General features: G+C 42.7%; 1 protein-coding gene across 2 annotated transcripts in view; it reads left to right on the top strand.

The window, feature by feature from the left end:
* The window catches only part of zfpm2a (zinc finger protein, FOG family member 2a), a 108,235-nt gene that overhangs the window by 42,944 nt on the left and 49,847 nt on the right, over window positions 1–15,444 (top strand). For both annotated transcript variants that reach the window (XM_028426436.1, XM_028426437.1), the window contains exon 4: window positions 7,723–7,847. In XM_028426436.1, coding sequence (XP_028282237.1) covers window positions 7,723–7,847 — 125 coding nt within the window. The remainder of the gene's footprint in view (window positions 1–7,722; window positions 7,848–15,444) is intronic.

Here is a 15,444-nt window from a genome sequence, read left to right as displayed (position 1 = left end):
TGAATGAGTTTAATTGTTTAATACAGATCTCCCTTTCTTTTGGCTGGTTTTTTTTTATCTCTAGTTTTTTTTTTGTATGTAAAATTCTCTTTGATTACAGCCACTACTGCTCAGACTAGTCAGACTGACTGAGTGCGAATGAATTTTCTTTTGCCTCTCCTCAATGTGTCCACATTGAGTGTGCAGAGGAGGCCAGTGGAACTACATGACATCTCTGTACACACAGGGCAGCTCTGGCCATTCTTCGTTCTTTCTTTTTCTCTGGCTTTTTGTGCCACCTCCGTGCCTTGCTCATTGGTGGGAGGGGATGGAGATTATTCAGGATCTGGTAAGATATGGGCTTCTCTCTAATCATAGCTCACCGCCTCTACTGTCATTCAGTCACTAAATAGAAGTGGGGAAAATGTCTTGGTGACAGGAGCAGCCAGACAGCCATGCGAGTCCTTGAGTTCCGCCAGCAGAAAAAGAACTCGAGGCATCTGTAGACATGTCGCTTGTCCCTGTCCCTCATTGTGAAGCAACTTTATCAGCGCCAGCCGCTCACCCACTTGCTAAACTGGAGGGCCAGTCGCCTCTTAACTTAAACATAAGATCTTTGTGGTTTGAAGCACTCGGCTGCTCTGCACCCAATGTGGATCTGAAAGGCAAACACGACTTCAGTGTTGCCGTCGCCCATCACAAAATCACACCTCATGGAAAACTTGTTTGTGCTGTGTTAGCTCGAATCTAAATGCACTCAAACAGACTGTTGCACTGGAGCAAGATCCACCCCCCCTCCCTTCAAAAGAAAGAGGAGAGAAGATGGAGAGCGAATGAGAGAGGGGGAGAGAGAGAGAGAGAGAGAGGAAGAGGGAAAGTGGAAGAGAGATGGAGATGGAGAAAGAGGAGGAGTGAGAGAGGGAGAGAGAGGGGGAGAGAAAAGTCAAAAACCTCCACATAACAATGCCGGAGAAAAATCAGAACATTTTCCACCGAAAGATGGGCCATTTCCAAATCCTTGTGCCCTATCAGACAAATTAAAGTAAATCAAGCATGAAATGAAGCAGAAGAGCCCGGAGATAAGGCTCCTTTAAGTCGTTTACAGATTAGGACAGAGAGAGAGAGAGAGAGAGAGAGAGTGAGAGAGGGAGAGAGAGAGGGAGAGAGGTGCATCTGGTCTCTGGCAGTGAAGGAGGCTAGTTTCTCATTTCACAATAGCAGCCTGTGTATAGGATTACTCTCCCCTGTCACCGACATGAGGAGCAGTGAGGGAATAGACGTCCACAAAAATGTGTCTAAATATGTCCCCACAGAAATGTCTCCAACCAAAAAGCTCTCAGTGTTGGCCAGATGTGACATGCGATAAGGACAGGCGTCGTTTGACCCGCTGCATCCTTCTGATTTGTTTGTTATTTCAGTCGCCTCTTCACCTTTTTTTTTTTTTTTTTCTTTTGCTCAAGTGGCTTCATCACTGCGCGGCTTAAACATTTAAATGAATTCAGGATTGGCTGGGTTGTGTCACGTGATTGTACGGCTGTCAGCTCCTATGCGCATGTTAAGCACGCCTCAGATCAGGTTCGGGGGAGGTGGGAGAAGGAGGTGGAGGTGGTGGTGGAGGGGGGGGGTTGATTTTGTTTCAATGCTGTATCGCTCTGTAAACTGGGTTGTTTAATATGTACGCAGTACTGCTATTTTCTGTCTTACATCAACAGATTAATTGCCGTTTTATTTTAGTACTCGCAAATAATCAAAACATAATTATGGAGCTAGTTGCTCATGGAGGAATTATATTTAACAGTGTTAGCACACACACACACACACACACACACACACACACACACATACATCTCATTCATGCATGCACACAAAAGCAGGAACTAAACAACACCCCCTCCACTGCTACCTTCACACACACGTGCTTACTTATACACACACAGGCACCCACACAAGGCAGGGGTGCAGTGCTCTTTGATGCCGCCCGTCGAGCTCTCGCTGGATTTTGTTTCACTCCTTTCGTGTATCTTTTCTGGGAGTGATGAGAGGTGGGCTCGGCTTCGGCGCTCAGCCCGCTTTCGAGAGAGACGAAATCTGGCCCCCGTCACCGGGTAGCTGCTCTCCAAAGCCGCGACCTTGACCTTCCCGGCCCAAGTCTTAGGTTTAGCTCCTTTATCGCACTATCTCCAGGCATTTAAAAATACTCCTGAAACTCAATGATTTAACCCGCTTTTACGCTGTTCACATCAAAACTGGATGAAAAAAAAAAGCTTAATCCATCTTATCTGTTGACTGTCAAACTGCTCCGGCTAAAACCTACTCACAAAAGACAACTAGGTCACCCAGGAAAAAACAGAATTCCCCGTTACCCAGGGGAAGTTGCTGCCTGGTAATTGACTTGGGAGGAGATTCAGGAGTACTTTAAAAATAGTCTCTTCCTAAATTAACCCTGAATATCAAGAAGGTAGCAATGTATACTTGAGTTTCTTGCTAAAAACTTGTTTGTTAAAATATTCCATGGCACGGCTCCACCTTTATTTTTTTGCCATGCTGTGTTGTGCAGGATTTATTACTAAGACTAAACAAAACAGCAACTTCTTTTTGCAGCTCAAGTCTTGCTATCCATCTGTCTCAAATACATGCATTCCCAATGCACATACCTTCAATTACTCATTCATCCTGACACACTCAGGTAGAGTAATGTCCTTTTGATGGTTGTGAAATTTTAAAGAAAAGCATTTAAAATAATCAGATTTCAGCAGGAGTGGTGTGTGTCCTCTAGATGTTGTCAGCGATACGACGATATCTCTGCATGAGGACAGCCATTCTTTAAGTTTTGCTGTCTCCCTTTACATGCTATCAATAGAAATTGCCGCGCCTCACTAAAGATGGATGCCTCAGAGATTGTTGTCATCCAGCCTGCTGCTAACTTCGCCAGGCTTCCGATGAGACAGAACGCTTGACAGCTGGTATATTTCAATTGTTCAATGACACCAAACAACAGCCTCCGAGTTGATAATGTACAGCAGGACCAACTTCTTGTGTGTGAGTGTGTGTGTGTGTGTGTGTGCAGCTGGGCTGCTCTATTACAGTAGATCGGATTGCAGAAATTCCTGAGCACGACAAGTTAGTTGGGCATAATTGAATCACAGCTCAAACACTAGTTTGAGCCTCGTATCTATATGAATGTCCATGTTGGACAACACACATTTGTGTCCACTGCTAGTTAGCTCAGGTTAGCATGGAGGCTGGAAACTTGGAGAAACAGCAAGCCTGGCTACACTAAATTGATACTACTGTGACTAAAGACAATGAAATGTTACAAAGAATAACCTCCTGCACAATGTCTAACCTGGAAGAACTGTATGTATGTTCTAAGGATAAATCTGCAACAGAAAACAAATGTCTTCAAAATAATAAACCCACAATCTTAACTTTGTCATAGTCTGCATAGCTCATATTTTAAAAAACACAATTTGACACTGACTGTGCATCCAATAACTTTTTCTTGCTGTATTTAAAGCTGCATAAAAAACAGCACTTTGGTATGCATTGTTGCACCTTTCAACAGCAAGAGCCTCAGAGTCTTCCATCTAAAGGACCTCCACAACCACCCCCAACCCCCTGCTCAGCTAGTGTGGAGTGTCACAGCTAAAATGCCCTAATCCCTTTGGCTTGTTTAACTCTTTCCCCCCAAGCCGTCTACCGCCTGAAAACAAGCCTGACCTGAAGGGGTGAATCCCCTCCTCCTCTCTCTCCTCCTTCTCCCCCTGAACTCCATCCTCCCTCCTTCTCCTCCTCCTCCTCCTGGTGGCCAAACTCATATGGTTGCCTGGAAACTTGCTCTTCAGTGAACGGCCTCCTCGGTTCTCCCCGCTGTTCAGGGCCAAACGCAGCTACGTCTAGGCAGGGTTAGGGTGAGCCGACGGGGTGGTGGAGGAGGGCGAGGAGAGGGAGACGAGGTGGCGCGGCTGACGGTGGGGGTCCACCCACTATATTAAAACAAGCGCCTTTCTCAGAGATAATAGTGTGGGCTGTGGGTTATAAATGATGCATTTTGCTCACTAGGACCCGATAATAGCAGTTTGGGTAGGAGGAGGAGAAAGTTCATCGCTCTCTTATCAAAGCTCTGTGACATTTCTCCTTCAGCTGTAAAATTTCATATCACATATCTGCTTTAAAGATGTGGCACCTTTTGTTGAACCGATACAGTGCATTCCATTTCACCCCATATGCTTCTCTCATGGTATATTAATTTATAGCCCATTTGCTGGCTCTATAACACGGCCTATCAGCGGAGATGACTGGGCTTCAGTAGGACATCTGTGAATTGCCACGCACAGGTTATTGAACTTTGAACAGCAGTCATTTATTTGCTTTGATTCAAAGGCACTGCTTGAAATCAAGAGGGATCGTCCACCGTGTGAAGCTCAAGCACATTTTTCCCTGTTGTCTCCGCTCTGTCGTTCTTTGTTTTCCTCCAGCATCCACCCATACTGTTAATATACCTAGATAACTGGATAGGTCAGTAGTGCTGCCGGCAATTTCTTTTCCTTGAAGTTGCTTCTTTGAACTAGTTAAGAGAAGTTAAATTCATGTTGAAAAAAGCTCGAGCAGATCCATTGCTCTAACAAATCTTAACCTGCAGTAGCGAGTTGATGATGTAATTTGTCATTTCTGACCATTAGAGAGGGACCTCACTTTAGGCCAGAAATTATATTAAGAAAACCCAGATCTACATTTAATGTGCATTAATAGAAACTATTACAGTGAAATTTGTCACCGGGTTGAAAATGTAGAGGGGAAGAATTTTTTAAGTCCTAAATAAGGTGATGCCTGTTGGGAGGGTGTAGAGTTTTACACAGAAGGGTATTAAAATGTGCAAATAATAGTGGACAAAGCATATTTCTTGCGAGACAAATTAGCTACATAGCGTTACTGTTTGATTGTCATACACAACATTAGGTGTAACAGCTGCAAATATCACATCAAGATCTATAACGAACACAGAATATGTTGTATATGTGATACTGTCACAGTATAATAAGATGATTTTGGGAACATAATGGGAAATGAAAGAAGAAAATTGCAGGGGCTGTTGAAAAGTGTTTCATTACATCTAATAATATCATTCAAACAGAAGTGGTTCACCTCTCTGTCTCTCAATGGCCCACACCCATGTATTCTTTAAATCATAGCAGGCTGGCATCCTGCCACTGAGAAACTCATTAGCATTCAGTCGTATGCTATTGATGGGGGGGGAGGGGGGGTTCACTATTTCTTTGCACCATAACAGAAAAGAAAGACAGGACACACATGCACACATTTAAAAAAACAAACAGATGCCAGCATGGAGCATCTTGGGTGCTATCTGAGGAGGATCTCTCCACACAAAGGGACATTCATTGGTCTGCCAAGTATCTGTGGAGTGCAGGAACAGACCCTAGAGTCTAGCGACAGATGATGATCTTATCGAGGGAGTGGTGGGAGGGTGGTGGTGGTGGTGGTAGTTTGGGAGGGGTGGTAGAGGGTGAAGGTGGTGGAGAGGTTTTGGTTGGGATTCAGAGCTCTCTAGCCATATCATGGTCTCATGTTTTGCCAAGAGTGTGGCATTTGAGAATTGAATGATGAGGAAAGACAGGCGCTGTGTTTGTTAAATCCACCAGTAGTTCATTATTAGCTTTCTGCCGTTTGAAGGGTCAAACATTATAACTGGTATTTGTTCTGTATTTGTAATACAGACTAAATACTAATAAACGAGCTGGCACGCGAGTTATCCCTGTAACATTTAGACTTTACAAAAACATCGTCAGTAGTTCGGCTGGTAACAGAACACATCTGCTGTCTGGGTATTTTAATTTATGTATTATTTTTAATATTGGTAAACCAATAAATGCTCACATAGAACATACAGACAGTCCATGAAAGCAACTCATTATTCATCCACGAGTGTTTTTGTGGAGATCTTCCACTAGGATCTGCAACAGATGTGACAAGCCATCTGTGAGCCAAGGTCCTCAGGCAACATTTGGTGTGAGATGCACACAACTGGCATCTAAACATGGTGGACACAAACCACACAAATTGAATGATACCCTCTTTACCTCTCTCCTTCCCGCACTTATACTACCCTCCTTTCGCTCCAATCGTACCACCCAGAATAGAGAAGAAAAGGAATCAGAGTTTCTGGCTGGGGATGGCTGGAGCTGTGTGTCAAGCGGGGCTAAACAGGAACTTGCATCCAAGCGGTTAAAGGCCGTGGGTCTTATCTGAGGACAAACAGAATGCATCAAGCGGTGGCTGTTGCTCTCAGTGATGACGACCAGCTGTGCACCAATGTTTAATTATTTCTCTGTAATGAGCTTACCCACCTTCCACTGCAGCACCAGGAAGACAGCAGGAACAAGGAGGGGGGGGTACAGAAGGAGGAGAAGACTGATAACACCATTCAGATTATCTTATTTTCTAAAACAATGCATTCTCTGCAGATGTTTACAGTTGGCGTGTCTATGTAGAACAAAGGTTTTTGTCTGACGAGTGAATTTTTATTCTGCGTGACATTTAGCTTTTTACTGTCACAGCAGTGACCACCATTGATGAGTATATGATCAGTAGGGTGTCATTTGTAGCAGGTAGCCTTTGATCGTGTTTATGCATGCAACGCAGCACATAAGCACACATTTCCATACCAGCACAACAGGCAAGCACAAAAGCTGGCCGCAGATACATGGTTGATATTTACAGAGTAGAACAGGGCTGAATAGGTCATTATACCACACACACGCATCAGAAAGTTCAGTAATCACTTCAGTCCATTCAGTGTGATCTGGATGCCCTTGGTAGCTCACAGCCTATGTGTGTTAGCAAACGGGTTAAAAGACACAATGTTAACAACACATGTAGAGTATGTTTGCATAATAATGCTCTACATACTTTGTGTTCTAATTGAAAAATCTCAGAATGATAACAAAATCTTTGCAATGCCAGTTCAGTGCACTCAGTTTCATGATGTGACTGACTTTTTTTGTCTGATCTTCTCATGTGCATAAAGTTTAAAAAGACAGAACTAGTAGCTGCAGATGTGTAATCAGACCCTCCTCTATCAAGATTTCTACATGTTGTCAAGGCGACCAGTTGTAGATGTAGTGTTGAGAGCTGCATACCTTACACACACACACACACACACACGAGGGAAACATCTTCCTCTGTAAACTATGTCAAAGCCTGCCATGAGGTTTATCATAACTATTTGATTAATCACCATCCCGAAAAAGTACACTGAATCTAAGAGATAAGATAACCGGGGGTGTCGGGGAGGTGAGCACCGGTAGTACTAACAGTGCTATCCGGTTCCACTGTTAATTAACTGGAGCTCTGCACAGCACTAACAAGGGCCCTGCCTTCCTGGAACAACAGAAATAGGCCTGCCACTAAAGCTGCTCTCACCAGCCAGTGAGCCTGCACTGTCTCACAGAGATTATCTCAACACAAGACACCTTTCAAGTAAGGTTAGCGCGCCATGTGTCTGAGGAACACCATCAGATGGATGCTGGCTTGATTTGCTTATCCATTTTGAAACTGCTTGGCTTTAACCTTCACTGTTTACTGCAGGGCTTTGACGCGATAATAAGATCGCACATGTAGCTTTGAGGGAAACGGACAATGAATAAACGTCACTGTGATTTAATGTGGAAAGTGTGTGCTATGAAGCACTGTGGCTGACTGCTTTGGGTTCTGGTGTGTTTTTAGGAGAGCTGGATGCATTCCTTAAAGATGGCGAGCGCCGGATCCACAGCCGGCAGCAGCTTCCTGTGGGGACGACATGGGGACCATTTGAGGGGAAGATCGAGATGAATACTGACAGCACTGCACTGGTATGTTCTTACTGAAATACAGTACCATTTGGAACATTTAAGTACCAGTTTCTCATAAAAACTAAAATGAAAGGCTGCATAAAAACAAAACAAATGGAAAATAAATGAAAAAAGAGAGATAAAGTTATTTTACAATGTGCAATAAGTCTGATTTTAGAGGGTATGTCAATGAAGATCCAGTCTCAGGTGTGCAAATAAGACCAGGAACATTGCTCTAAAGTCTTCACAAGTCTTTCACCTCCCCAATGGCTTGTGGGTCAAGTATCCCATGTTATGTGTAAGCAAAATTAACAATACATGAATGTATTTTAACTTCAAACCCCAGATTCAAAATTCCATCTGATCTACGCATCAAGGCAGATGAAAATACCCAGCATTTAGCTGCCATTTGATGAAATAAAGCCACTATGCCTTTCACAATAAGCAGTGATCAAAGGATTGCAATGTTCCAAAGCTGATAGAAACAAGACCAAACAATTCAAGCTAGAATCAGATCTATAACTACAAATATATAGTTTTGAACTGGGTTCCCCATACTGTATTCTGTGGGCTTTAGTGCTGCCTTCTTTAAAAATATGGTTAAACGTGTTTACAGAATGAAGGTAAGTGGTAGTATATCTGCGTATGTAAGACTCTGACATCTGTGCCAAACACATCTAAGAGTCCTTATGGGGACTGTGGTTGGTCATTTTACCTCCTTGTACACCTGCACTGTGGACCAATGCAGCTATTACACATTTTCATGTGAGGCTTAAATACAACACAAGCGCCATTGTCATTTGTTGTTTGTACTGTAAAGATATTTTTTTAAGTTTTTTATAAGTGTCAGGATGGTTCAACCTGAATCATCATATTTGCTCAAACCGCTGTGGTGACATGATTACTAGAAGGTCCTACATCTTAAAGACTGTAATAATAGCAGCTCCCCCGCCATTCAAACCTACCGAGGTGCCTCTTTCGGGATCCAGCTGGCCCCCAACATGTGAGCCTTTGAAGTGCATCTGTTTTAACCATTTAATCTGCGTATTTTATGACAAAACATTTTAATTGGTGGATTTGGAGCTCAGTCCAGGCTTCAATTAAATGAAGTCCCAGTTCATTATTTTTGATGTTACTCTGCACACAGCAGCTTTATATCGCTTGTTTCAAAGATCCCAGCAGAGGCTGGTGCTGACCTGCTGCTCTGCTGGAGTGACAAGTCCTCCACGGGTTTGATATTCCATTCTGCATTTGGATTAATTAAGAGTTTCCTATTAAAATCACAACCAGCCTCACGTTCATCCTGTTAAGAAACATAAGGAAAAGTCCAGGAGGGTTTCAGACTCAGAGGCCATCCCCCTTCCGTTTTCCCAGATTCCTTAAATGCATAACTTTATTAAATCATTTTCTGAGCAGTTTAGGCTGTTTTCTAAGCTCCCCTCTTGGTTTTTGAAGTCATCAGTGTCTTTAAATAACTCAGGCCGTATTATAGCCATGAAATATGGCTTCTCTCAGGGTAAAGCCAGTTATCCTTGGGCGGAAAAGTGATTTGACAGAGCAACACCTCAAGTTTTCTTCCAAAGTATCACACTCCATATATTCCTCTAGCATTCAAAAGCAACCTTCTGCTGTCCCTCAAATGACCTTCAGACTCAGAGAGTGATGTTGTATGAAACATCTTATTCAATTGCTTCTTCTTTTTTTCAGCAGATACAAACTTTACAAAATCATCTCTTTGCTTGTTTAGATACATAAACTGATTGTTGCTCAGGGCAAGAGTGATAAGTCCTTAACTAACTGCCCTCAGAGGAATTCATCACTGTTTTCCACATCTTCCTCAGGTTTATTTTTTTTTGTGAGCAGGTGCTGGTCATCACCTGTAATAGGCTGTGGAGGGGTTATGGAATATGCCAAACCTCCCTCGCAATTAAAAGCAGAGGAAGAAGCTCTGGCATATTGCCTTTAAGGATCTCATGTGTGTCTATTCTCATGGGAGCCCTTTCAATGCTTTGCTGCTTGCCCTCCTCCTCCTCTCCTAAGTTTCATCTCTCAAATGGGGTACTGGCTGTTAGCAGCTTCTCACTATCTCTCATTAAAGGCTAGGTCAACCCAACTGGCACATTTTGTTTAAGTGAGTCTCCTTTCAGGGTTCAGTGTAACTTTTTACTTTGTCTCACAGGCTGGTGAATCAGCCAAAAACTCTTGTTTTTTTCGTGCATCACAAGGGAATCTTCTCATTTGGAGCAGTGTTTCTTTTTTCCCCCTTTTTTTTCTTAATCAAGCCGCGAGTCATCGAGCTGCTACCTTGTTAAAACATGCAGCCATTGGCAGCATTTTTTAATATAGTGCTGTATTTATCTCAGTTGGGAGGTGAGGGAGTTGTGCAAATCTTCAAACTCTTGACACATCAAGACAGCCTGATGTCTCACCTGGAGAGGGAAAAGTTGAAATAACAAATGCGAGTGTGAAGAGAGAAAGGAGAAGAAAAAAAAAAGCCTGGCTAGTTTTGATGTATGTCAGGAATGGCCGGTGCTGCAGAGCTGGGTCAGGAAGGCGGTAGAAAGCGTTTGAGGTAGAAATAAAGGCTCATTGCTTCATAGGTCTCTACCTCACCTTAAAGCACTCTCAGTCATTCTTATGAAGTGTGACCTCCACAGGCTATTAAATCTCCTTTTACTCTCTTAGATTTTTTTTGAAACCACGGAGGTGAATGAATTACCTGAAGGCAGTCAGGTATGTGGCAGGAGTGACACTTCTCTCATGCTTGAAACTTAATATTGATATGTCCTCTCTGAAATCAAACATATTTTATCCCTCTATCCAGACACGTCATTTAAGATGTGAGTTTTTAGAGGTCAAGCTATTTTTGTCAAGGCACCACGTACAGTGCGTGGGTCCGTTTCTCAATCCCTGGCATGACGCCCGGAGAAGGACTAAAGTGTAATGACTCCTTAAAGTGGCTTACAGTAAATGATGAAAATACAGTGAATTTAAGCAGTGTTTGCATTAAACTGGACAAGAGAAGCACTTTGGCACAAGCAGAGCCGTTTAGGAGGAGAGTGTCTGGGGAGCAGTCCTGTGGAGGCATAAGGAAGGGAGGAAGGGGGGAGGGATAGTGGTCCCTAGAGGCGGTAAATGGGACTCGTTGCTATAGAGGTGGCCTAGCTACATGTGCTACGGCGTGGGAGTCTTATGTGGGCTGCTTGTGGACGACAGGCCTCAGTAGCTGAGCGGAGTGATGGATGATGCTGCGAAAGAACAGCGAGTGGAGCGTTTCATGCGGTTGTCCAGGCAGGCTTGGAAAGAGAGGTATAAAGCTTGAAAAAGAAAGAATGAAAAGGGAGAGAGAGAGAGTGTGTGGCAGAGAGAAATCACAGGAAAAAACAGAAGGGAAAAAAGCATGACAGGAAATCTGGGCATCTGCAGGACAGAGATAGGGTCACATCTCGACCGTTTATCAAAGAGGAAAGCAGATTTCACAGCTGATGGGTCGGCCGTGGCAGGTCTGTAGACCCCAGGGGCTCAGCTTGGCATGAGGGACTGGAGTTGTAGTTATTGCTGTTGCAGACCTGTTAACACAATCACATTGCAGTGTGTTAGACAGCTCATATGGCTGGCCTTACTGTGTGGGTCTTTACCGTTCTTAGATTGCCTGTAGACTGCATTCATCCATTTTACACGTATTTACAAAGATAATATACCTGTGTTCAAATAACTCATAAGAAGTGCCATAACCAAGTCTAAGTAGGAGAAAAGAAAGCTCTCTTGATGCTGAAAATACGAATAATTGGCCCAGGCGAGATCCCTTTGTAAAGTGAGAGGAGACAAAATGTGGAGATTTGAAGCAACAGACGAAAAGACAAAAACTAAATGTGGGAAGAATAAAACACTTGGCTCAATGCTGTTGCTGTTTCCCTTTCCGTTCCTCTCCTCTCTGCTCTCCGTCTGACTGATGGAGCTGCCAGAGCACCGTCTCATCCCTCACTTCTCTCACTGATCAATCAGACCATTAGACTCCAATTACAGCCGCAGCTCCGGCGCAGGTGAGCGACGAGCACATTCAGCCGGCTGCAGACAACGCCTCCGCCCGGCTTCCTCACACTCTCTAAATTAACGCAAATTAATAGTGACACTCAGACATAAATGTCTGCAATCGGGGGCTAAATTAACAGTCTGGGTCGAAGCTATTGAGTAGCAGGTGTCTTTAAAAGCGGTAATTACCTATGCTGGACAGAACCAGGAGGAGAAGGTGGCCCACGGTTTGCCTGGAGTAAGAGGCCTGGCCCCGGTGAGCCTGGTTTCCATTGTAGGTGTTAATAATTGATTGGGAGGCAAGCTATTAATGAGCAGCAGATTTAGAGCTCTGTTGTAAATGTGTGTTGATGAGGGTGTTGCCGCCTCTTGTACAATGCTTTACCAATGCTAATTACTGGGGCTTAGTCAAGGTGCAACTGTAATGAGTCTGGATTCAATAGAATTCTGGTCTTTATGTGTTTTGAGGGCCTTTTAGTGCAAATTACACAGTAATTGAAATGCATAAGACTTGTTAATTCCAGATTAGGATCTATCAGGCTGTTTTTTATCCTGTCCTCTATCTTAATATTGTATAGTAGCAGAAGTTGCTGTAAGCATAGGTTCATGATAAAAACATTGTACTGCTGCAATCTCTGGTGCATACAAGGGCTTTGATACAAAGGGAATGATTTGAAAAGCTGCAGGTTACAAGGACGTAATAAAAGGTGGTAAGCACTATAGGCTAATTAAGTATATTACCTATTTAATCAGACCACAGTGTTAACCTTGAATCATACGTCAACAGAATCCTTACTGTGTAATATTTTCTGTATATCTAAGCATTGATAGAATATTATAGTGAGTTTTTTTTTACCTGTAAGAATAAACTTGCCTGAGGGAAACCGCTTATTACCATTCTGTCATTTAGAGATGTCTAAAAAAAGCTTTAATTAATACTTTTAAATGTAAGTCTCACTTTGAAAAAGGGTCAAAAATTCTTATTTGTTACAAACATGTGCCATAGATCATAGCTATAGTGTGTCCACATATTTAAGGGTACATGTATTTAAGTGTTTGTGAATGTGCCGGTGTGTGGGAGGGCAGGAGCGCGTCAGTGTGCAGACTGCGCGCTGCTTTTTGGCTGTGAACAGAGAGCTTTAGCTTGTAGACTACAGAAGAGCGAAAATGTCAAGATACTGTCCTAATTTTCACCTGGGACAGAGCGAGAGGCAGAGGCTGTCAACTGATGGAGTGTGATTATTGTGTAATTTAGTACAAGGGTAGGAATATGGGCCTGTGCAACCCAAAAAAAAAAAAAATGCTCCAGAAATTATTCAGCCCATCACTCAAGCCATTTATCTCACCCCTTTTGCCCACCCTCTCCCTCCAATATGTTTATTGTTAGCTACCCCTAAACTTTAACAAGTGGTGGCGGATTTTTCTGTTTCAGAAATTATATTTTTCTTCTTGTCATTGCTTCATTAATCAAGAGGAGGCATTCTGAAAAATGTTTTGTTTTGGAGGCTGCAATCTATTTTGTGTGTGTGTGTGTTGTAGTTAATCTGCGCCCGTGGCAGGTTTCCCCTCCGAAACGCAGCGCTAAGCAGCGGTATCGCAGGCCTATTGTTGTAGCCTCTGTCATAGCAAGGAGAGCCTGATGCAGGCCTGGGCTCGCCTGATAAGGAAAAGAGGATTCAACATGGCTGGAAAGGAGAATCAGTGGGACTTGAGAGTGGAGTACGGATGGGGCAGATGCGCTCACACACACACGCATACACACATACATACAGAATCACACAAATACACACACACACACATGTTCTACACACATACAGTCACACAAGAGCCGACACACACACACACAAATCATCACCATCATCACACTGGCACATGCCCAGGCAATTATTTACAGTAACATCCAATTACATATGCAAGAAGGCACCCCAGGATAGGACCTCTCTGTAGCATAGCTGCAAAATCACACATACACACACAGCATCAAAAATGTACGCAAACAAACAAACAAACCATTAAACTAAAAAATAAAACATCTTAAGTCCAAATACTTCCATTTATGTTAACATCTAAAGATGGCCTGTGCCTTCTATGTGAAAGTCACGCAGTCTTGGATATGGTTCGAAAACACCCGACATTATCAGGACTAACAGGATTTGAATTTCTGTGTTGGACACACAAATAATTTTGGCACAAAGAATGTGGCTTCATCTAATGAAATAATGGGCACAAATTTTAGGCGGAGAACCAATTTGTGATTGCATGCATCAATTATTTCTTGGGTTTAAACCAATATCAGGGCTGGGGTCTCTTCAGATGGGTAAAATGGTAATTATCTGGCCGGCTGTCCCTTGCTCAGTGTCATCCATATATTTATCGATGGCATCATCGATGAGATTCGTGTTAATATAAAAAGAAGGATCCTAGCTCGTTGTGTTGAAGTGGCCCTTTAAGTCTGAGCTTTTAAACAGATCAACATCACATTGATGTTTGCTTGTGAGTCAAATGCAGAATGTGTTGCAGGCTGTGCTAAATGAAACACACAACCATTGTTGTTCCTTCTTATTTATGTTTTTCCAAGCCTGCACTTTCAAAGTTTCTGTGTGCATGCCTGGAACTCATTGCCGCCCACAGCTCCATGCATTAGCCGCGAAGCACTCAGTCAGTCAGCTAGTCAGAGCTATTATGGCCACAGCCAAGCTCCACTGTTTGAGAGATAATACATGGTTGACTTGATCTACAAGTGAACCTGACATTTTGCTGTCCTTACATCACAACACATCTACCCAAACTGATATGGCAGGTCCCCCTGATAAGCAGAGCAGGACTCACTGATTTGCTTTGTGCTCACTTTAATGGCTGCATGCTTTCCTCAAACATGCCAAGGATACAGTGACTACATCAAAACACAAACATAAAGGTGCTGAGCATTTGCAGCTTAATTCAATGTAGGCTTTGTTTTACACACTCACTCGCACACGATTTCTGAACAGCAGGATAAGTGTGACACTTTTTACAATTATAATGAATTAAAAAAGAAACAAAATTAGGATGTGTCAATACTTGCTCAAAATTGTGTCTATTATATCACATCTCTGAAGCAAATTTTGCACTCTAAAAAAATACTCATTTCCAATTTATTACAAAACCCTACTTAAAAATCTAAACATTTAGAGAGAAAACATTAATGAGGAATTATGCTTTAATATTCTTATTACTGATGAGTGCTAGTGAAGTTATCAAAAACAGGGTTTGAGAGTAGAAATGCAGTAATTCCCTTTTAAATGCCCTTTCCACCATTGCTCATAATATGTAATATGAAATAATATACACTACTCAGAAGGGCCGTGTACTTATATTAACTGATGCCACTTAAGTAGGAGGAAGAATGTTGAATTAAAGTGGTGCTTCTATTGAAGTAAAGGATCTGAATACTTTTTCCATGCCTGCTATTTTTATGTATTATATCATAATGCTGTGCAAGCACGTTGTGACCTAGTAAGTGAGCCTTATGTTTATATATACATATATATAGGGTCTCTTACCTAGTGTCTCTTGGTAATTTTGATGCATACTAAGGTGTAAAATG

The sequence above is a fragment of the Parambassis ranga genome, chromosome 16 (genome assembly GCF_900634625.1).
Source record: "Parambassis ranga chromosome 16, fParRan2.1, whole genome shotgun sequence".
Lineage (NCBI taxonomy): Eukaryota > Metazoa > Chordata > Actinopteri > Ambassidae > Parambassis > Parambassis ranga.
Note: the sequence above shows the minus strand (reverse complement) of the source record. Positions and strands in the feature narration are given on the sequence as shown.